We start from the raw sequence: 24,250 nt of genomic DNA, 5'->3' as shown, positions 1-24,250 counted from the left end.
ATAACAATGATAAAAATCATACAATGATGGTATTAAACAAAAATTGGAAAATGATAAAATTGATATTTTTAAAATCGTACAATATACAATAATTGTCTATTCTTCTTCTCCTTCTTCTTGCTCGTCTTCGTCTTCGTCTTCGTCTTCGTCTTCGCCTTCGCCTTCAAGGTCATCGGCTAGTTGCATAGATTGGGAACTAGCCGAACCCGAACCGGAAGCGGAGGTTCCTTCTTCGTTGTCGTTGTGGTCGTAAGAACGGTCTTGTGAGCGATTTTCCGCATCCAACCAATCTTTGAAACACACGCACATTTCTAGTGTTTCGGGTTTTAGACTTGTTCTTCTATCGTCTAAAACCCTTCCGGATGCGCTGAAAGCTCGTTCGGAGGCGACGGAGGAAACTTGGATAGCAAGAATGTCTCGTGCCATTGCCGCCAAAGTTGGATGCTTCGAGCTTTGTTGTTTCCACCATGCAAGGAGGTCGAGGCTGTTTATCTCATCGTCGTCCATGCCTTTGGTGAAGTCGTAACTCAGGTACATCTGCAACTCCGAGACGTCGCTTTGCGTTCTCCTGATTGATGAATCACCTGAAAACCTTGAAATCAAGTTAGTAGCTTGTGAAAATAAATGTTTGGCCTTCTTACTTACGTTTTTGGATGGTTGGGAAGGCCCTGAGCGAGGAACGGTGCCATATTTGGCTTCATAGACTCTATATAAAGCAAAAAACTGATCCTTCACATTAGTCTTATAGTTTTCTACATCATCGTCAAGAAACATGCATTGAAAGTAAATGTCAACTAACATAAATGTGTTTTCATACTTTTGCCTAGGATCTAATATGGAAGCAAAAATATAAATCAAAGGAATCTGACTATAATATTTACGCCACTTTTTTTCCATTGCTGGAAGATACTGATCATAATCACTTTGATCGCGATGATCAGCGAAAAGTTGGGCGAGTAAGCATGCATTAGAAAGAAAGTTTTGAGCACAAGGATTGTAAACAGTAGAAAAACAATACGTCATGTTATATAATAACTGTAAAAATTTCATATATCTTTCACAGTTATTCCAATCATCATCATACAAAGCATTTTGTGGAAATTTTTGGTTGTAAAATAATGTTAACGGGCCCTTGTACTCAATTGCCTTTGTTAACATGTCATAGGTGGAATTCCACCTAGTTGGGCAATCGGTTCTAATTTTTATTACCCTTATCTTTTGTTGTTTTAGAAAACTCTTCCATTCTTGGTATCTCATGTTAGAGCTATTAATAGACATAATAGCATCTCTGATTTTGCTGTAGTATGGGCCAATTGCCCGAACTCCATCCTGTACACATAAGTTAAGTACATGGCAAACACATCTAGTATGAAGAGCTTCACCGTCTAATAGTACATCGGTTAAGTTTTGTTTGATAAGATTAGCTGTGTATGTCATAGAGGTTGCATTATCAAAAGTCATAGACATCATTTTATCTCGAAGGTTGTATTCGTCTATTGCTTGCATTAAATGGTGAGCAATGTTAATGCCGGTGTGTGGGTATTCCAGCATTTTGAAATGTATTATTCTTTTTTGTAACATCCATTGATCATCTACCCAATGGCAAGTCACACATAAATAGTGATATTTATAACCACTATCCCAAGAATCGGCTGTTAAAGATACTCTACAGTTAAGGTTACTCAATTCGGCTTGTAACCGGACTTTGTACTCTAGGAAATTTTTCATTGCTGCGGAACGAACGGTTTTCCTAGAGATTCTTTTATGTTGGGGTTGTAGTGCTTTGTTAATGTAGGTGTTGAATGCGTCACTTTCCGAGAAAAGAAAAGGTTGTTCGGCGTGTACTATCATTTTTCCTAGTTCATCCCTATCCCTCTCATAGTTGTATGTAAAGCCGTATGGATGGAATTGGGAAATTTTGGGCTGGGTTGGATCACTAGCTGGTTTTGCACAAGCTTTCATGTGTCTAGATAAGTGTCCCGTCCCGTTTTTGGTAACTGCCGTGAATACACTATTACATGTTTTACATTTTGCCCATTGTTCACCATCTTTACTTAGGACAAAATAACGCCATACCTCACTCCTTCGGTTTTTCAAAAGTAGCATCTCAGTTTCGGTTAACCATTCATGATGTGTGTATTGGTTAGTAGGGGGACTAGTGGGAGTGGCAGTAGAAGGGGTAGAACCGGAGGGAATTCGGGTACTTTCTTGGCTACCTTGGCTAGAACAATAGTTTTGTTGATTACCGATATAATTAGGTGGAAATTGGTATGGTGGTAGTGGAAATTGGTTTAGTGGTGGTGCTGGAAATCCCGACGTATTATATGGCTCATAGCCCGGGGGGAAGTAAATGGGGTCATTGGTTTGACTCGTAATTTGGGGGCTCGTTGTATTTGGTGGTTCCCTAGAACTACTACTACGGATAAGTCGGCCTTTCCCCCTAGACCTAGATGATGGGTTGTTCGATGCCATAATTAACAATTAATTTTTTAATAAAAAGTGGTTAACTATAATAATAATAATTAATAACAACAATTTTAACAATAAAAATATCAATAATATTAATTAATAACAACAACTATAACAACAACAATAACAACAAAAATAAATAATAACAACAATTGTAACAATAATAATAATTAATAACAACAATTATAACAACAACAACAACAATTAACAACAATAATAATTAAACAAGATTATTCTAATAATAACAATAAAACAATAATAAATTTAAGATTAGTTTAGATCTTACAACCGTGCTTCAACGCTCCACTAATTACGATTACGAACTTTTTAATTTTTTCCGATATTAGGAAAATAATTAGAGAATTTAAGAGAATAATTAGAGAATTTAAGAAAATAAGGATTATTAGAGATTTAGAGAATATAAGAGATAAGAAGAAGAGATTGTGATTTTGTGATTTGGGAATGAAATGGAGGTGAGTATTTATAGAATTTTTGGCAAAAAACTAGCCGTTTATAGCCGTTTAACTAGCCGTTGGCCCGCGGGCCGTGCCTGCGGGCCAGCACGGCGGGCCTTGCCCGTGCTCGTGCCGGGCCGTGCCTGGGAATTCTCCACCGTGTCCGTGGCACGGCCCGTGGCACGGAAGTCGAACTTCGTGCCGTGCCGTGCTTGACTTTGGGCCGTGCCGGGCTGCTCCGAACGGCGGGCCGTGCCGGGCGGCACGCGGGCCAACCCGGCCCGTGCCCAGGTTTACCTCTTGGTAACTTAGGATTGTACTACATCAGATTTAATATTTAATATTTTTTTCATTTAATATTATTTTCTGTAATATGTTTTTATTCAGTTAGTAATTTTAATTATGTTATAATTGAATAATAGTGTACAGTACAATAAAGATGATTGTATGTTCCTTAAAATTAAAAAAATTGAATAAATTTTAAATTAGATGAAAATCGCAAACTAGATTAATTTTTCAAAAAAAGAGTGATGAGAAGTTTATTCACCTTTTTAAAAAGAGGATAAGTAGTACTACAAATATATTATCCTTTAAAAAAAAAAAAAAGAGAAAGTACTATCCTACACCAACAGAAAACAATTGTAAAAATATTATTTTCAAGAATAAAAAGTATGAATTGTCTTATCAAACACTACTACTCATATTTAACATATCTTCTCAATGAAAGATAACTTGTAAACTGTGAATTATAATTGGTAAAGTGTGAAATATTTTGTTTATTTAGGTAATACGCATTGATTAGGAAAAGTTATATCTACTGATCATACTCTAGTACAGATGCATCTAAGAAATCAAATATCTACTGATCATACTCTAGGTGATATTAGGGAGATGTTGTGGGTAGTTATTCTGATTTTAATACAAAACATTAAATATGTTGTTACTATGTGTTAAAACAAAAAAAAAAAAAAAAAAAAAGGTGTGCACTAGTTGTAAATAATGATCTTGTATTGTGCAATATGGGATAAGAATTATACTCGTAATTATTTAGTTGTCCGAAATTAGGAGACGGATTGATTAAGGAGTGCTATGATAGACAACTAAATTTATATAACCATGAGTCATTAAGGAGCAAGCGATTTCAAAACTAATTATTCGGAGATTTGGTATCTGGATTGGCCATGTAGTAGGTTGGGCGAGGCCCAAATGTTAAATCATCAAATGTCAGTTTGGACGGATACAATTAGAAATAATTAGTTCATCCATTTGGTTTGGGCTTAGCCCAAACCGTTGTTTCACATTATAAGACCTAATGTCAATTTATTCAGTCCAAACTAATTTAAATCATCATATATGAGTTTGGGCGAAAACGATTAGTAAAATTAGGCCGTCTCAGTTGGTTTGGGCTAAGCCCAATCCTTTGTTTCACAGTATAAGCTTTAATGTCCAATTATTCATTCCAAACTCAGTAACAATTCAACTCATCAAGAATACAATACACATTTCGTTACATGATAATAGGTAACTCTGGCCGTACTTATTTGAACCATGATACAACATCTCCCTTCCAAGGCCTCCTTCGCCTAGGCTTTGGGGATGAGTTCGTTTCTGGCAGTTCGATCTGCAGGTGTAGGAAGTAATATTATCAAACTTAAACCTTTAATATGATAGCATGGAATACATTTGTCTATCAACTGCTATATTGTACCTTACAGCATGATTCAGGAGGTCCATTGGTATCCCTCGCGTCTAGAGGGTGGGTTTCACCATAAGCAACATCCAACATCTGTCAAACAGAAACTGTAACTACGTAATGCGGAACAGATGTTCACTAATTATCAAACAACAGATGAGAAACATACCCCAAGTTTGCCAAATTCACCAACATCGCTAATGCGATCATCTTTGGCTGCAAGACGTAAATCATGTTTGCCCCAAACATTTATTCGAGGGAATGTCCCCCACCGAAGGGGATCCCTGATAAGCCGATCCAGGTAAAAGACCTACGGTGACAATACAAAACCATCCAAGACAGCAAAACAGGAAAATATGTCAGGATAAGAAAGCACACATCCAAGACATCAAACACCCAAGGCACAAAAAAAGAATACTATGCCAAGAACCATCACAGGAATGCTGTGCCAGGAAACAACACACCAAAATCATATGTTGAACAAAAAAACCGCGGGTTCAACATCAAAGTCACGACTTTAAAATCAGTTAAGGATATTTTGATTAATGTACTAACCACAATAAACAACAAGCAGCCACCGCTACCACCACCATTTCCTGTTGCATCCAAGCGCTTCGCAAATGAAGAGACAGAGGATAGAAATTTTGACAACACTAAGTTGCACCAGTCATACTTATCACACTCATTTGCACAAGTCACAGCAGGCAGCAAATCGGAAGATAACCGTGGCGACTGTCCATATGAAGTGAAAGAATGAGAAATAGTGTCTTAAATTCAGCCTCCTCGTTCTCTTCCCAATTACCTTCAACCGTATCCATTATAGTGGAATTGACATGGATGCCCTTGACAACATACGCACGGCCTTCGTATCTCCGGCATTTTGTTTCCCATGAATGGCCGTATCGACTAAGCAACTTCTCAACTTGCTCCTTCACATCTAGCCTCATATTTTTTTTTCAAGGGAACACACTTGCCACCATTCGGGATGCCAAGTATCCAATAAACTTGATTCGCGGACAACTTAAACTCAGTCCCCTTGGGAGAAATCAGCATCTTCCTAATGGGATCCACCCGACTCATCAACCAGTATGCCAACTGCCTAGGCATATGCATCCTAGAAGCTAAATGAAGGCGGCCAGAAAACCCTATTTCAGACACCCACCTCTTCCTTCTCTCGTCAAACTTCTGACATATTCTTCCGAATGACTCCACACGGCAAGTCAAATTTGATGCCTGGCAAACCAACAATTGATAATTTTCAAACTACGCCATATTGTTTATGAGACTAGCTGTATAACTACATATGTTTCAGTAATTTAAATTTAATGACATATTGTAAAGGATCCATGCTGTGTTGTTATGTTTATGACAGAATTTCAAACCATTACAAAATAATCATAATTCAATTCACTAAAATAAAGAAAAGAATTACATAAAATTCCCCAAATCAGTTGCAAGGTCCCACAGTCAATCTGGTCATAGTGTCTGGTTGGGTCTTCATCAAATACACTAAAAAGAATTTCAAAAGCAACAACAACAATTTGGGCAGAAGTATTATACTTTTTCCTAAGGTTTTGGGCCCTGAATTCCAAAAGTTTTAGTGAATTTTGAAATTCTTTGAACAAAATTCAGCATAAGGATTCAGTGCTTTTGTTTTTTTATTCAACATGATGTTTGAACAAGGTTGTATGAGTTGACTAACCTTTGTTCTACCTTAACACTCTTGGGGATTCAGTGCTTCTGTTTTTTTATTCACTTGACCCCCCACAATGTCCTGTTTCCAGTTTGTAACAAACACAATTCAACCAATGTGAATCATTCTATTACGAGCATTAGTATCTGAACTTGTATGAAAATATCATACCTTCTCTACCAAATTATTTTTCGACCTTGCACAACCAGCCTACATTGGACACAACGGCTTAATCAGTACCAATTTGTTCATCACCACATACATTACAAGATACAAACAGAAAGTAAATGTGAACTCATACCTTCAGCTCCAATTTCCTCTTCGACATTTACTCTGCGATATTTTGCCTAATTTACATGAAAAACAACACTCTTCACTAAACACCTACCCGACGTCAAAATGCCAATTCTGTTATAAAACGCAGAAAATTGGAGTATATGATAAATAAACGCAATTAAAGTAGCAATCAGTAGCAAACCCCTATTTTCCCTCTCATTTGCAAACAAACATAGATTGAAAGTGAACATGCAAACATTTCGTAGTAAATCAGAAATTACACATACCCACCAAATACAAATAAAACCCCTAATTTTCATCTCACTTATGTAAATCAAAAGCCAATTAAAATTGGAAAATTACTATTAAAAAAAATCCAACAAATAGGAGTAGTTCGAAATTTACACCTACTTTATAGCAAACAAATTGAAAACGCTAACAAATTAGATGAAACGCCAACACAACACGCACCTGCCAAAGAATTTACAAAATTCCACCGCAATTTCCCCAGATCGACGAACAACAGCATTCGAGACCAAATCCACAACAATCGCTATTCAACCAGTAGATGAGAAATGCAAAATTTAAAACGATTCATTCCATGCATAAGGATTCAAGTTCCGGCTAGGTAAAAGAACAGGAAACAAACAAACAATGAGGGGAGTGAAAAGGCACCGACAAAGTAAGGAAGACGAGGACACGTGTCTCATAATTAAAGTCGGGTGTCTTGGGTTGCTGTAACAGCAAGTAACCATGGTTAAGCAAGGAAAAGTAACGTCCAACATAACAGCAGTTAGGCATCAAATTCCCCTTGGACATTTTAACCCTTACTTTTGAATTTGAATTGACGATTCTGCCCTGTTATAAACGGCCCAAGTTTAGCATGGTTATTAACCTGGGCCGCCTCTTATTTATATATTTTTTTTAGTTTTTTTTTTAATAAAATTCCTATTTTTTTTTTCCGAATCTAACGGGTCAACTTGTGAAGTGTGAGGGTTAATGACTTTGGCAAAACCTATATTTTTGGGTTTTGATGGGGTAAAATAAAATAATAATTTAGATGGGTAGTTTAAATCAAATTTATGCAAAAATAAAAATTTCCTAAAAATTAATGTGCTTTTCAACATATTTATTTTTTTAAATTAAGAAACAAAGGTACACATCTAATGATCATTCTATTGCACGAAAAGATCACTAGAATATAAAAGTCTCAATTTCTCAGCAAAATATAATAGGTCAAAGGAAATTTTGTCAAAATAAACCATTTATAACAACTATTTTGTTGGAAAAAAAACTTATAAAATTTTTTTGACAAGGAGAAACAAGATTATAAAATATTTTTGTTGAAGATATCCTTACATCTCTAATCACTCAATCAACCACTAATTTACACTAATTTCTTCTAATTAGTCATAACTTTTACTAAGTATTTAATAATTAAATTGAATTATAAATAATAAAAAAAACAAAACAAAACAAACCAAAAACCAAAAACCAAAAAAAAAACAAAAACCACCTTCACCACCACCGGTCAACCACTCTCTCCTTCTCCCCCTCCCATGGCAGCAACCCGCTCCCGGCCTCCACCATCTCCAGCCGCCGCCTAGAACCCCTCACCCGCGCCGAACCCACCCCCTCCCTTTCCTCTTCACCGGCCACCCTCCTCCGGAACCCAATTCACCATTCTTCTTATTACCTTTTCTCTCTCTCTCCTCTTCTTCCCCAATTCAACATTGTTAGACCGTTAAACTTATCCTCACGATTATCAGATTATGTTCGTCTCATTTTCTTTCTCATCCACTTCTTCCTATCTTCCTTTTGTTTTCGAATTTGGCGGCGCTTTTCTCCGGCAAATTTTCTCTCTCCTCCAGTTGGGGTGGTTTTCTGGTTTGTGGTTATGGCAGAAGGTGGTATTGATGGGTGGTTAATTTTCCGGAGGAGGGTGGTCGGCGAGGGTGAGGGGTTCTAGCCGACGGCTGGAGATAGATGGTGGAGGCTGGGAGGGGGTTGCTGTCATGGGAGGGGAAGAAGGAGAGGGTGGTTTTTAAAAAAAAAATTATAAATCAAACTTACTTATTAAATACTTAGTGAAAGTTATGAGTAATTAGAAGAATTAAAGGAAAATTAGTGGTTAATTGAGTTATTAGAGATCTCAATTCAACAAAAATATTTTACAAACTGGAATCTTCTTGCCAAAAAATTTTTATAAGGTTTTTTCCAACAAAATAGTGATTATAAATGATTTTTTTCGACAAAATTTCCTTGATTAAAAGAAAAAAAAATACATAAACCAAAGAAATACGATAGTAGTTGATAATATAAACAATTGAACATTCATTCCAAATTCATAATGGATTCACCTTTTCTAACTATTTCCATCAAATTGACGATGGTATCTACTTTAGCTTCACCCACTACAACAACAACAAATCAACAAATAAAAGAAAAAAAAAAATTATTAACCCCCCAAATTAAAGTTCCCAATCGATTAATGGGAAAAATTAAACAGAAATACTCACATAATAAAATCTATCTTTTCACACTTGGAAATTTAATGAAACTTATTTTGCAACTCTTAACTAATTAACCCATTAACTAATACTGATGAAACTTGTTGATCGTCTTAGAACCATGCTTATTACCATAATCATAATTATAATTATAATTAGAAGCATTATTTTGATGTTGTATATGCCTTAACCCTTTGCTAGTAGTATCCATGTTAATGTTGTTGCTCTTCATGCTACGTGAACGTATAAACTGATCAACTTCAGGCTGCAAATCAACCGAACTCGGGGCTTGAAACTCCGATTGTGTTCTCCTATGAGACGACCCGTTAAACGAGTCTCCGGCACTGCCTAGCAAGTGGTAGCTCCGCCTCGAGCCATCGGAGAGGCATCGAAAACTATGTTGGTGTATGTTTTGCTTCTTGATTGCACGTACAAGAAATGGAATTAGTCCCTCCATGTATAATTTTTGTGGTATGAACTCTTTTTTTATGAACAAATAAAGTTGAACTTAAAATTGGGTTTGTAAGAAATTGTTTGGATATTGTATGAAATAAATGGATTAGTGTATGATGATATATATAGTGGAATAATGTCAAATAGATAGCTGTAAAGATTGAAAGAAAATTCAAAGAAATCGACATTTGAAAGAGGAAGTAATAGGATATTACTAGTTGGCCAAAGTTGAACATAGAAAGAGAACAAATAAATGATTAAAAATTGATAATAGTATGTTGGTTTTGGTGCACATGACGGGTTGAAGTTATCTTGATTTAAGGAATTTTAGTGGGTAGCCACTAAATTAAACAATTTTGGCATGTTGTATTTGCTATAAGCTATATTGTAGGGTATCTTTTGGTGTAAAACCAGCAATTTGTGCACGGTTTTATTCGGTGAATAAGTTATATGGCGTTCGCCTTAATCATTGCCGTCTTCTAGTGGTCAAGTCTCATGTCTCAACATTAAAAATCTGTTAAAAATGATTAAAATGGTAAATAAAAAACTAGTGACTACTTTATCTATTTTTAATTCATTGCAACATACAACTTTTTTTTTTTTCTTTTAGAAAATTAACTACTATTTTATTATTTATCTCTTTCACTTATTACTTGCACTAATTTTATACTTATGCCCGCTCCCTTAATTATATGACGGGATAGGCACATATTTTGAGATAAGGATAGAGAAAGAGAAAATTAAATAGAAAGAACATGCAATGAGACAAAGTCTCTATTTGCCCAATGAGTAAAATGTGCTTTATTAAAGATAGAAAAAAAAAATACAAATGAATGATCGGTGTATAAATTTTTTTCACTTACATGAATGTTTGCAAGTGGGTTAAGGGATAGAGGTATGTTATTATATTAGGATAAGGAACAATCTTAAAGGGACATTCCAAAATAGAATATAGGGTAAACAAATAGGGACAAGGGGGTAAAGAGAAAGTGTGCTCAAACAGGAAAGTGTTTGTAAACTTCCTAAATTGATACGGCCTTTTTTTTTTTTTTTTTTTTTTTTTTTTTTGTTTAAGTGTTCCATTTTGACTTTTGCACAGGTACACCACTTTAACCAATGTTTATGATATATATGAGTACATAAGATTAAACATAGTCAATGAATCATGTATATAGGCACTTGTTATAATCGTCTCAATATACATTTTCCTGATATAATCTTTTTATACTAGTGCTTAGTAATGTATACTCATTGAAAACTGAAAATATTTTTAGTCAAAGTTCCACATTAGCAAATATGCTAATCAAACTAGGGCACTAATAAATCACATGCCAGCACCAATTGTTCCGGGTGTCCTAGATTAAAACGAGTTGGTAGAGGAGCTAGATAGTAATTGTTACAATATTTGGAGAACGGAAGTATTACTGACAATCTGGTACAAAAGGTCAAATGAGACAAACAAAAGAAACCAAAAGAGTAATACTTAGAATTAAAAAATATATATCTTAATATATATTCAATGTCAAGCTTCATACAATGCAGTAACGAACGCTACATACATTTTTGGATATCAATAATAGAAGCTTAAAGGTGCAAGTCTTATTTATACAATAAAATCATGAAGTATAGATTCATATATATAAGGTTTCCAATTATACTAATGTATTACTGTATGGATGATCAGATCTGAAAGGAAAATTACTTTGAGCACATACTTGTAGCATTACATGCTTCATACCTGGTGATCCTTAATGCTTTCATCAGCGCGAAGAGTAAACTTATGGCTAAGCCTTTTCTCACTAGGAGCACCAATCACTAATTCGTGGCGTCCAGTAACCAGCTTCCTATCGCCTTGCTTATCCACAAGGCTGAAAGCTTCACACACATTTACTTTAACTACAGCCAACTCTGTCTTCCCTGCTTTCACTTCAACTCTCGAGAATCCAACAAGCTGTATATTGGGTGCTCCCTCGATCTCACTCCATACAGGCGGCTTCCAAAACACGAGCACAACGTGCCCTCCATCCATCTTCCCTTCATTTTTCACCCCTACGGCAACAACATAGTCTAACTTCTTGCAGTTTACTTCTGATACATCAATGATCATTTTGTCATCAGCCTGATTATCAGTTGGAAGAAGCAGTGTTTGGTTATTGGTGTTGTTAAAATTTTGTTCGTATGATCTTTTGACGGTTATTTTTGAGGGGGCGTGTATTAGAAACTTGATGAAAGTAGTATAGCTGAGTCCATGGCCGAACTCATAGACAGTTTTCCCAGTGAAAAATCTGTATGTCCTACCGGGAAGTCTTCTGGATCTGTCCCTCCTCATATTCATGTTTGTCATTGGAATTTGATCTACGTACTCTTTACGGTACCATGTCACAGGTGTCCTTCCACCTACAGACATCAACCAACATTAGTACAGAATTAGTATTGCTTAGGCTTTATGCTTCTCACTATGTGGAAAAAAATACTTGTAGCTTATTTATCTGAACTTATTTAAACTCCTCGGAACTAGCATAACGTCATCTGAACTTTAAATAGTTGTGCATTGACCTTTGGTAACCTTTTTGGAAATTATTAGAACTACCTAAGCTTATTTTCGTGAAACATCTTTTTTGAGGTTATGCATAAAGCCTAAGATGAAGTTAGTTTTTCTTATAGTTATGAGTCATATCAGTAAAGAAAAGTTCAAACTTACTTGGGTTATGATATCCAAACACTACTTGAGCAATGGCTTCACCTCCTTCTTGGCCTGGGTAGCCGACCCAGAGAATTGCTCGAATCTTTTTCAATTTGATTGCAAATGACACATCTATCGGACCAGCTGACATGATCACCAGAATAACCTTTCCTTTGGCTGCACTAGTGACCTTCTCTACTAGTGACTTCTGGTAGCCGGGCAATGTCAAGTTAACCCTGTCTAGTCCCTCTGCTTCAACCGACTGATCAAGCCCCATTACCAATACCACCACATCAGCAGTGGCAGCCACCTTAGCAGCAGCCTTTATAGAGCTTTTATCTTGACACTTCACATCTTGGCACCCTGATTTATAATACACTCTCTTCACATTTTTTTGAAACCCTTGTAGAGGACTAGTGTACTTGCACGGTATACTAGCATAGTTACTTAACATGGTTTTAGTGGCGTTTGCATTAGGACCAATAACGGCCAATTTTCTTACATACTTTGAGGATAATGGAAGTGTTGATCCCTTATTTTCTAGCAAGACTATCCCTTGTTTAGCAGCATCAAGAGCCAGTTTTTTGTGATCTTTCGTACATACATCAGACGGCCTTAGTTTTCCAAAAGGGTGCTTTCTAGGGTCCCCGTCAAAGAACCCAAGTCTCATGAGGACTATGTAATTGTATATCAATGCCTGGTCTACAACTGATTCCTCCACTTTTCTCTCATTGACTGTTCTTACCGTGTACTTACGTAGAAAGTCTCCACAATTCATGTTAACTCCTGCATGATGATTATAGATATAGATCATGACTCGCAAGAGTAAAAAATTATCTTAAGAGGGATCAAATAATCTTACCTGCTTTTAAGGCAAGGGCTACTGCATCCTCTGGTGAAGCTGTGTAATTAATCGACTCATAGAAGATTTGTATTGAATCACAATCAGTGACAACATAACTGGTTAGACATCCAAGAAGAAGATGTCAAATTTTAGTGTCTTTGGAAAGATTCACATTTCAAATTTCATGTGAATGCAAGAAATAAGATAAATATACAAATCAATATATTAGCAAACAAGATATACAACATTACTTCATACGACTTTGAAACTGCATACATGTATCTTAAATTAAACATAGTAGGGAAAAAAGTGTACAAACCCATTTAAATTCCATTGCTCGCGAACTATTCCTTTTAGAAGATTGGGATCAGCACAAGTTGGAATTCCATTCACTCTGTTGTATGAGCACATCACACTACTAACACGCCCCTTCTCAACGCAACTCTTGAATGGGGGCTGATACGTATCCTCCAAGTCCTGCTTGCTAACCTACAAAAATTAACATACCAGATTCAGATGATTAGCTGATTGTTGTCAAATATAGTTAAAGTTTTGCTAGTAAATATTATACCTTTGCATCAAAGTGGAAGCGATCAACACCTTTCCAATTATCAAGGTCATAAGCAGTATAATGCTTACAAGAACTAGAAACCTTGAGCATGTTTCTATTACCAGAGATATCAACCTCTTGCAGACCTCTGACATAGTTGACAGCATACTTGCTGACAACCAAAGGGTCTTCCCCTGGGGTCTCTTGCCCTCTACCCCACCTCGGGTCTCTGTATACATTCACATTTGGGCTCCAATACGTGAGCCCGGCAAGACCTGCATTGTACATTGCTCGAGCTTCAGTTGACACAACCTGGCCCATCTTGTACCACAATGAAGCATTAAAGCTTGCAGCAGATAAAATAACTGCTGGAAAGCTTGTTGCACCAGGTATTGTTCCATTGAACCTTACACCAGGGCCAGTGTTAGAGACTCCATGCAGGGCCTCTGACCACCACTCGTAGGCTGGTACCCCTAGCCTAGGGATCCCCCTAGCCGAGTTTACTAGTTGTTGTGCCTTTTCATTCAAGGTAAGGCGAGAAACTAAGTCCTCAGCACGAACAGAATAAGGTAACGATTTGTCACAGAAAGATAATCTTTTTACATCAACTTCACGCTTGTTACAAGCATATTGTTGAGTAGTGTATGGGGCTAGAAAAAATGTTAAGAAAACAAGTAAAAATCGAAGTAGATTCCTCATTCTTTCTCTTTTAATAAATTTTGTACTTCAATCTTTGTTTGAGGTACATTTTAACTTATCTAAGTCGCGTTCATTTATAGCAGAAACCCTTGGACCAGTGGTAGAGTGAAGTGACCAGCTTGAGTGAAGTAATAGTAAATTTTGGGTACCTAAAACACAAGGTTCTGAGTCTTGGTGCAATCACCAAGCAAGACTTGACTCACTAAGTAAGACTCTTACTTTATCCTAGAGGTTTATGGTTTGAATCGTGCTAATAAGTGATGTTGCTTGGACATGATGATTCTCTTATCTTTTCCCCCTACTTTCAAGTATCTGGATCGTAAATACCGGACCAAAAAGACCATAAAGAGTTAGAGGTGTAATTAAGATCATTCTCCTTATGATTAAAAGAAATGTTTGGACGCATGCTAAAGTTGTTATTTTGGCATTTACTGTAACCTTACATTATAAGCGAGAATGATTCTAATGCTTTAGGAAGCAAAAGTTTCACTGTAGAGAAGGTAAAATGGCCCTAAGAATGCTGCCTTGATGGTCCTATGCATGCGTTGCTATGGGAATTTTATTGGATGTAACTAGACTTATTGCACACTTCAGATCGCTTCCATCATGCTCTTTGCTTAGTGGTATATACATCTTACATCGTTTTCCTTTTGTTTGGGGACCTGATCGGTCATCTTCAACCTACTGTTCATGAATAACTCACCAAGCCTACTACGACCAAATGCTTGCGGAGCCGGTGAGCTGTCCTCTTGCATTAGGCTAGGTTTGGCCGTTTGGGGAAAAGTCCGGTACCACTACCTTGTGTTCCAGTCTTCCAGACCTAATCGACCCTTAGCAAGCAGTTCATTTATTGGTAAGTCATTTTATTAAGAGCTGACCACATAAACACTCTTCTCATTTTGAAATTAGGTATTGGAGGAGCTCACTGACTGTATCTTTGAGTCACACAAGATCATGCGTTTAATTCTTTTAGCTACAATTAGCAACCATGTTATACTGTGATATATTGATATGATAGTTATTGACTTATTGTTAACAATTCAACACATGATTTTAATTTTGTATCAAATTAATCTGGTAGCCATAAACTATCCCCTATCAAATACTACCTCCGGTTCTTATTGCTCGCAACAAAGGGGTATTATCTATGAGACATAAAATATTTCATTGTTGCGAGTAATAAGAACCAGAGGTAGTATGTAAATAATCCTTATGAAAATTCAGTAGACAAGAACACACAGAGTTGCTCGATGCTTGAGATGCTAGATCATTTCACCAAGGCAGGTCGATTCATTACAGCAAGCCAAAGCTTACTGCCTCTGTTTTGAGGATCAACCCCCGTGCCCCACTTGCAGGCCCTAGCCACAAAGTCAGATAGATATTACACCGATGCAGATTCTCTCCAACCACGACCCTAAAAACTGTATGTCTTCTCATGCATTAGGCTAGATAAGTAGAGCACTGCCGAATGAGGATAGCATTGCCTCACCATCATAAATGATCCACAAAATTTATAGCAAAATATCAGCGTATTATCATGAAGTTGTTTTACTCTGTTGTCGACTGGAGGAAGGATAGATTAAATGAATTTTTCAGAACATAAAATGTACTAATTAAATTTTTATTATATAGAGTCCTTTCATACGCTGATCTCTAAAGATTAGAAGCCAAGAATACAAAAGCAATAGTGATAGTTTTTTCGCTCATTTGATCACTTTTTGTTCATTCTATGATCTTTGAATAAACAATACAAGCAAATGAGCAAAGAAATACACTTGATTTTATGATGGAGGTTCTTAGACACAAGATGTCCTAGTATATTTTTTAGTTTATTTTTAAGCGTTATTAACGTTTATTGTGACTATAAAGCAACCAGATGTCAAAGCGAGAAAGAAAAAGTGGACTGACTTTCCAACAACTTTTGAACTATTCACCAGGCAATGAATACCTCAATTAGTCTCTAAATATTAACAATATGAAAATTAATTTTCGGCACAGCACAGAGAAAGCCCCACTAAAAGTTTTGAGGTTGAATAACACAATACTGCATTTGATCGAAATCAACCAACCCAAAACTGTAAAAATTTGAGTTTACTAGTGTAAACTAAATTAAACCATTGGAGAAATTCAAATTTTAACTCAAAAAAAAAAAACCCTAGACAATTAACCCCCTTGACAAGTTGACAGTAACACTAACACATAGTCACATACAGTAACAAATTGCATCAAACAAAAAAAATACAAAAATTGGTAAATAAATACATAAAACACAGAACCTATACTGCACAATATTTTAAGGAAAGAAAGAATAAATAAATAAATAAATAAATAAATAAATAAATAAATAAATAAAGCTCATATTAAATGCAAAGTTAATAGACTTACACGCGCAGCAAACCTTGAAGTGAAACTCCGTTGAGAGAGGAATGAAGATGAACTGAATTATGGCTGTGAAGAAAACAAAGCCACAGGAAAAACAATTGAGGGAGACAGAGCAGAAGCGTCTTGATCAGAAAACAAATTGATGAATGCATAGAGTTATCAGACAACCCGCCTCTTTCTCATGCATTATTTCCTTTTTCCAACGTTGCTGGCGCTGACATCTGTGCTGGTTTGGATGCTTGGTTACACCAACCTTGGTGCATCTGAAAGCAGTAAAAGTGTAAAACACGATAATTTGCAAATTTGACCCTATAAATTAATACCAAGCTGCCCTCTTGCATCTTAAATACAATATGAAGCAGGAAAAAGTATTGTATTCATAATGCAAATGGAGATACTTTTTAGCTTATTGATTTGATACCGCCAACTGAATGAGCAAAGTCAGCAAACACTCGAAGTACAAAACACAACTGTGTGATTCATTTTTATCCAACAACAATCCATTGCCTAGATTCAATCATAGGTGCAAGCATAATAAACATGTGCATTGGCTATGGTTTCAGATCCGTATACAGCATATAATTTATTGAGCCTTGAACATAGCAGCATGGCCGTTTGGGAACATTTGATCCCACAAAACCCTTGACACTGAAAAATTATACTGTTCACATGAGAAGAAGATACTAGTTTGATTGTTTCTTCGGGTATTCTCTTGCCCCAAATATGGTGGATCCTATTCTCACAATTGAGCTGCCCATCTCAATCTGCAACAAGCAAACTTGCCAAGTAAATCTTAACACCCAGTATAAAATATTGTTTATTCTTTCACATCTCAGCAACGAGACATGACAACATTTAGAATAAAGATGCTGATATAAATTAACATAGTACTAGCACAATATCACAAAGTGAAATTGTTCAATTGGATCACAATATTCTTACCGCTAGCTCAAAGTCAGAAGACATGCCCATAGACAACTCGCACTGCTCTTCTTTTAACCCAAGAGTCCTGCAAACCTCACTTCTACAGTTCGCTAATGTCTACAAGACAGAGGATTGAATTTAGTCCACATACATAAGGTCTTGAGCAGTAAGGCAATTTTTGTGCTGAGCTTATTATCACAAGAATACCTTGAAGTTTTCAGGAGTTGATGTGTAATCTAACATCCCAATTGTCATTAAGCCACAGAACTCAAGGTTGGGACAATTTTGGCAAACGTGTTTTGCAAGATCTACACATTCTGAGGGTTCAACACCAAACTTTGCTGCAAGTACATTGGAAAAGGGAATCAAAACGGATTTTAGCATGAGAATAGTTAACCAATCTGGAAATAAAAGAGCAAACTATGACCAAAAGATAATAGAAAAGTGCCCCAAACCATCCTTCATTGTAAACTGATTCATAAATATTCTAGATCATGGAAGTGACTCAGTTTACATGCTCGTAGTTGGGAAGCAACTTTCTGAATTTCATGCAAAGCAAGTTTGATTAAAAGCAGCAGAGTACTAAATTCTTGAGCAATCTTCAGCAATTTTCAAACAAATAATAAAGAGTGTTAGTCGATATCTAATGCCAGGTAAAGGGGAAATGTTTCAGTCCAAAGCATAGTAACAACAAAACCATGGATTTAATTTATTATTTCTTAACTGTGAGGTGCCATACTGCATATTTGCACAAGCATTGGCCTTTACCCTAATTTCAGTATGGACTACTAACCTAAGCTACTACGAAATAATTGATTGCAAACAAGTTACTTTAATATCTTGCAAGAAAGGTAAAACCATTATTCATCACAAATAGGAAGATCATTCTCACATGTTTCTCCACTGGTATTCACTTGGACCAAAACTTTTAATGGTGTTCTTCCAAGATTACCCACAGCACGATCAAGATGATTGGCTATCTGCAAATAAATACAAGACTTGTGAGTGAATAGTTGGATATCATCACAGTTTTCATTTACCAATCTACACTGAACAGCTATCTAGTACAATTACCATCAGTCATCTAGATGGGTGATGCTTCATTATTAGAGAAATATTGATTATAAAATGTACAGTTGTCAAACTTAGAAACTACTCCTGTTACGCTATGGAGTAGATTTCTATCAACTAAATTCACAAACACCTGAACAAAACTACAGCCAAAAGGCACTATGCATTCAGTAATAAATAAAAACCAAAACATAAGACTGAGGAATAACAAACCTATATCAAAACTTAGTATATAATTCTGAAAATTTTTTAACTTGATTCATCTCAAAACTTAACCAGACAATTATATGTTTACCTTCTGATCATCCACACTTTCCACCATGTAAAGATTTGGGACACCATCTGCAAAATGTAAAAAAAAACATTTATATATCAGCTGCAAAATGGGGGAATAGATGTGCAGAATAAATAAAAAAAAAAAATTAAGGTTCTAATAGACATATATGCATGAACATACCAATACATTTATAAGAAATATAATTAATTCAATTCCAGACACAGTTGCCGTCGTCTCCCTCCCATTCCCCCACCCTTGTCCTTCCGCCCCCCCCCCCCTCCACGCCCCCCCCCCAAAACCCCACCCTCCTCAATGGGTGCGTTTGCATCCGTGTGTGTGCTTAAATGAAAGTGAACAGAACTCAGGAAGAGAAGAGTATCTTACTTAGAAGAACTTTAACTTTGTTGCTCTGCAAGTTCCCAATGAAATGCCATTCAATGTCTTCAGGAAGCTACACGATACATAAAACACCAGCATGAGTAATCTTCATATAAGAAGATATAACGCTCATTCTGACTAACCTTATTTAAACACAGGCCTAATTTCATAAAAAGTTAAAAACATATCATCTTTGTTCTGCTTTCCCTTTTCTCACACTCTTACAGCTTATTCAGTCATTTGGCCCAACTCCTCAGGCCTCTTTAGCAGGCAGCGACTAATGACTGTCATAGTAATGCGTTATAAGTAATTTTACATTAAAAGTCTTGGTAATGTCCTCAATAATAATTCTCCACCTTTACTTGTGGGTTTTTCATTCACCTATTCACTATTACCAATATGCCAAAATTACCACTTTTTTTTTTTGGTAATGTACTAATTTGTTGTAATAAATTTTACGGAGTATAAAATTTATCAAGGACATTAAAATAGGACTTTCCTTACATACTGACTGCCTACCAGACATGCCACTAAGGTACTAAATTAAGCTAAGTACAACTTTTGCAAGCAAATTTATACTTATATGAATCTATGCTAGAAAATTTAGTATTTCTTCATCATCCTATGAGTACCAATAGATACTTAATTGATTAATAATAGCTAATTTTATCTCAAATTCAATAAAAGAAATAGAATAAAAATAAAACAGCAACAGAAAATTAATAATGAAAATGGAATGTTTGCTAAAATATGCATCCAATGTACCATCTCACTACCTATAAATTCACAACCTAATGATAAAGAAGGAGCAACTTTTAGAGGTATCTCTTAATTACCTGAGGATTAAAATTTCCGCTATTGTTGACAAGATACCATTCTAGTTTGTTGCATTGTGCATGTTGATCTTTTAAGTAGTGTGTGCACTCATACTAGATATATACGAAATCTTCTCTTCAAGAAGCGAGAGCACTTAATCAAATTTTTTTAAAAGAATAAATCTATCCTGCATTTATTCTCCTTGTTAGAACCAAATTACTGGTTGTTCTACAGTTGCAAGCTTGCAACATACACTTTCAACATATTTCTAACTAAGAAGAGCCTTCTAAACAATTCATCCTCATCTTTCTCCATAAGCCAATTAAATGTACGCCCACAAAAACATTTCATGGAAAACTAGAAAGAAGAAGTTCGAATTTCAATGCCTCCAAATATTCATTAATGGTTAGCACCCCACACTTCCCATGGCCAGTACTAAAGAAAACAACATTGTTTCCAAACTCCAAACCCAACCTATCATACATAGGTAACATAGGTCTACCAAGACAAACTCGATTATGGAGCAGTTGTTGGAACCCTCTCTCCCTACTTTATATGCTGTTCATCTCACAATATAAGACTACATGAGACATGGCAATGCATCACGGCTAGATGCAAGAGAAATATATGGGGCCAGGTTTCATCTCCTAGCAAGCCCTTAGACTAAGAAGATGCTATTAATAAAGTTATTGAAAAATCTCAATGACCACCTATCAAACCGAGGCAGATGTAGCTGATGATATCATTTTCACATATCATTATATGAATGCTTACATCACCACACGATCAATTCGCTTCCCAGCCAAATTTCTTGGACAACTATCAGAAACTGCATTGAATGGTCCACAGTTTGATAGTCAGTGTCCCAAACATTTCATGGACGCTTATAATAGTCCCTTGGATTCAAATTCATTATAGCAACCATGGGACTTTACTAAACCAGAATACATGCATTTATGATGTTCTTACAAAGCTCCAATGACAAATGCCAAACCAGTTCCCACTCCCATCGCTATCAATCCACCATTATATACGCAAACAGGAACCCCCACCCCTTCCCGAACCCCATATCCTATCGTTCACTTGTTGGCAGTCGCCAGTGCATATCTCTTAGTTGGCAAGTCAGCTTAGTGTTCCTTCAACCATAAATAGTTATGCTTATTGGACTCCCTCAAACATCTCCATCTATACCTTGCTGGAACTAAATTGCCAGTCACCTCTCACCTTTCTTCTAACATAATTGTGTACCTACATTGATGCAGATAGGGCTGGCAATAAACACAAGTATGTCCCAACAACATGTATAATTTTTTAATTTTTTATTGAGCTGTAACCCAGCTTTGTGAAGCTCCAAAAAACAACAGACCCTAGCTCATTCCTCAACTGAAGCTGAATAACTTGCCACCACAGCTACAACAGCTGAAGTATCATGGGTTCTAATTCTTCTAAATTAGCTACATCACACACCCACAGCTCCAACTACCGTGATAATATGGGCACAACATATGCAACCGCCAATCCCAAATTCCATTTTAAAATAACTCATTTCACCTAGACTACCACTTTGCTCATAAAAACGTACAAAGTGACAAAGTTAAGCATCACACATATTCCTTATAATGACCAACTAGAATGAGCCATTTTCACCTTGACTACCATCAATTTGTCACGATATGGACACAGCCTTACGCAATTCCCATTTCAAAATGGGCCATCATCGCCTTGATTACCACTTTGCTCATGAAAATGTACTAAGTAGTGACAAATTAAGTGTACAACGAATTCCTAATAACGACCAACAAGAAGAAGCATTCACCAGCCCCCTTTTCGTGTACTCTTATTCTTACCTTTAATGTCCACAATTCGACTTACTCTACCGCCATCCATCTTATGAGGTTATGAGGGCATGATAGATACAAACAATTCAATGATATCCCTTAATTATCTTCAAATTAAATACTTTTCTATTGTTCAAATAATAACAACTCCTAATTTGCATTCAATACTACTACAAACAAATCCAATCTCACAATTATTGACCATCACATAGAAATTAACATCAATTTCAAATAAACTCTCTCAAATTCATTGCAAATTGATCATACAACACCAATAAATCAATCTCAAACATCATATAAAACGCTATAAAAACAGCAGATAGCATGAAAAGAAGCTTATTTTGGAAAGAGTAATAAACCCGAAAGAGAGGATTGACCTGAGGAGCTTTATCAATGAGTTCCTGAACGTAATTCTCGCCGAAGCAACGGTGGCCGGCGTCGTAGACCTCTCGGAGAACAGAGACTGGCTTAGTTTTACTGACGGCGACGACTTTAACCTGGTCGGGACTACGGCCAGAACGCTCGACGGCTTGGCCGACACGGTGAAGAACTGACCGGAGCGCCGTCGCTGGAATGCCTTCCATGGCTGAGGTTGCGGCCATGGTTTTAGCTGGATTGTTCTTGTTCTAGATGGTTTTGGGCTTGCTTTGGGTACACAAATGGAGAGATTTCACTGTGATCAATTTTGATGGTGTAGCCACTGTAGTGGCAATAAGGGGTGAGCAAAAAGAGTGCCCTCAATTAGGGGTGAGCATGGGACGGGTACCCGTACCGTACGTACGAATGGTTCGGGTACCCGATAACCAATATCATTAAAAGTGATATCCATAACCTGAACCTATAAGTTTGAGTATTTCGGAACGGTTATCGGGTATCCTATAAAGTATCCAATAGTGATAATTAAACTTAAAAAAATAGTTATTATGATTTTTTTTAACACTAATTAACAACAATACCACATGATCTTTGTAACACCCCAATAATCTAATATATCATATAACGAATATATAAAGCTAAACTTTTAGCCAGGTCACGAGGCAGCGACACTTGGCATTCTAACTTTTCACCAAGTGTCGCGCCACGTTGAATAGGTTCAAATTGACTTCATAAGATAAAAAAGGTTAGTTTAGAATTATATTTTGAATAGAATTTTAGGATAAAATTGTTTAGTTAAAGTTTTATTTTTGATAAAATATAATTTGAGTGCCGCGCCACGTTGGTTAGATTTAAATAGACTTCATAAACAACCCGGGCATCGCACGGGGCGGGGAGTTTTTCCCCGAGTTTTTAGAGATTTATTTTTCTTAGCGCGCCATGTAGGATTATGAATTTAAGTTGTAGCCAATTAAATAAGAGATTATTAATTTATTTTACAATTAAATAATTCAAATGTCACGTTAGCAAAATTGACGAAGGAAATTTTAAAGTTTAAATTAATTAAATATAAAATAGTATATTTTGAGATTAGAAATTTTATCTAATATTTTCAAGCTAATATAATACGTAGTAACAAAAATCACATAAATATGAAAAATATTTTTTTAAAAAAATACTAACAAATCGTGCATTGCACGGGCTTCATCTAGTTCTCTCTTTAAATCTGTGAGGACCCTGAACAATATTCAAGAGAATTACTGGCGTGCTCCCGCCGCCACCTGTTCAAATGTTAAGGCTCTTTCAGAAAATAGCAGCGGGAAAACTAAAATAAATATATATAAGTTTCAAAACCAATAACCAAAACCAAATTAAATCTTACAACTTGGAACCCTTAAGACCCTTATTCAAAACTGAGACCAATAGAAATAGTATGAAAGCAAAATTGAGTTTAAATAACTTTAATTGTAAATACTGCCTCCGTAACAATTTACTCGCAACAATTACTATTTTTAGCCGTAACACATTACTCGCAACAAAGAAAATTATTTCCTATTATGGTAAGTTTTTAATGGTGAAATGACTATTTTACCCTTAGTTATTTCTGAATTTTTTTTTTTAATCCCTAAACACTACTTATCTAACATTTAATCAAATACACTTAACCTAATCTAATCTAACCATTCCCACCAAAAATAACCCTTCCCTTTCTGATTTCATTAGAAATCATTCAACTCCCCAACTCCTCAACTACCAGAATTGAATGAAGATCAATCAATTCTCCTCGTTCATGGTGCCCAGACTCTCCTTATCCTAGAGAATTCTCCAGATGAACATTATAAACCCTAGATCTACTCTATTTCCC

At 36.1% G+C, this 24,250-nt stretch overlaps 2 protein-coding genes and 1 long non-coding RNA gene across 6 annotated transcripts; all 3 read right to left on the bottom strand.

Moving 5' to 3' along the window:
• Positions 1 to 4,320: 4,320 nt before the first annotated feature.
• LOC110692648 lies at positions 4,321 to 9,172 on the bottom strand. Of its 4 annotated transcripts, none has more exons than XR_002505505.1 (8): positions 6,998 to 9,172; positions 6,612 to 6,718; positions 6,482 to 6,520; positions 6,320 to 6,391; positions 5,173 to 5,850; positions 4,787 to 4,927; positions 4,633 to 4,710; positions 4,321 to 4,545 (listed from the first exon to the last, which is right to left on the bottom strand). It is a non-coding gene; the product is annotated as an uncharacterized LOC110692648 (long non-coding RNA). The 4 variants fall into 4 exon arrangements; XR_002505504.1 differs by having other exon boundaries at positions 7,058 to 9,172; XR_002505503.1 differs by having other exon boundaries at positions 6,612 to 9,172.
• Positions 9,173 to 11,038: 1,866 nt separating this feature from the next.
• Positions 11,039 to 16,669, bottom strand: LOC110692645 (probable beta-D-xylosidase 5). Its single transcript, XM_021869677.1, has 5 exons — positions 13,648 to 16,669; positions 13,396 to 13,565; positions 13,095 to 13,192; positions 12,251 to 13,018; positions 11,039 to 11,946 (listed from the first exon to the last, which is right to left on the bottom strand). The coding sequence occupies exons 1-5, from the start codon at positions 14,323 to 14,325 to the stop codon at positions 11,282 to 11,284; spliced, it is 2,379 nt and encodes a 792-aa protein (XP_021725369.1). The 5' UTR covers positions 14,326 to 16,669; the 3' UTR covers positions 11,039 to 11,281.
• Positions 16,670 to 17,084: 415 nt separating this feature from the next.
• On the bottom strand, positions 17,085 to 22,723 carry LOC110692646 (pyridoxal phosphate homeostasis protein-like). Its single transcript, XM_021869678.1, has 7 exons — positions 22,389 to 22,723; positions 19,364 to 19,430; positions 18,998 to 19,044; positions 18,524 to 18,611; positions 17,839 to 17,972; positions 17,650 to 17,748; positions 17,085 to 17,471 (listed from the first exon to the last, which is right to left on the bottom strand). The coding sequence occupies exons 1-7, from the start codon at positions 22,611 to 22,613 to the stop codon at positions 17,391 to 17,393; spliced, it is 741 nt and encodes a 246-aa protein (XP_021725370.1). The 5' UTR covers positions 22,614 to 22,723; the 3' UTR covers positions 17,085 to 17,390.
• Between the last annotated feature and the right edge of the window lie 1,527 nt (positions 22,724 to 24,250).

This window comes from Chenopodium quinoa, unplaced genomic scaffold (assembly GCF_001683475.1).
Source record: "Chenopodium quinoa cultivar QQ74 unplaced genomic scaffold, ASM168347v1, whole genome shotgun sequence".
In the NCBI taxonomy this organism is placed as follows: Eukaryota; Viridiplantae; Streptophyta; class Magnoliopsida; order Caryophyllales; family Amaranthaceae; genus Chenopodium; species Chenopodium quinoa.
This window is presented reverse-complemented; position numbering and strand designations above follow the sequence as displayed.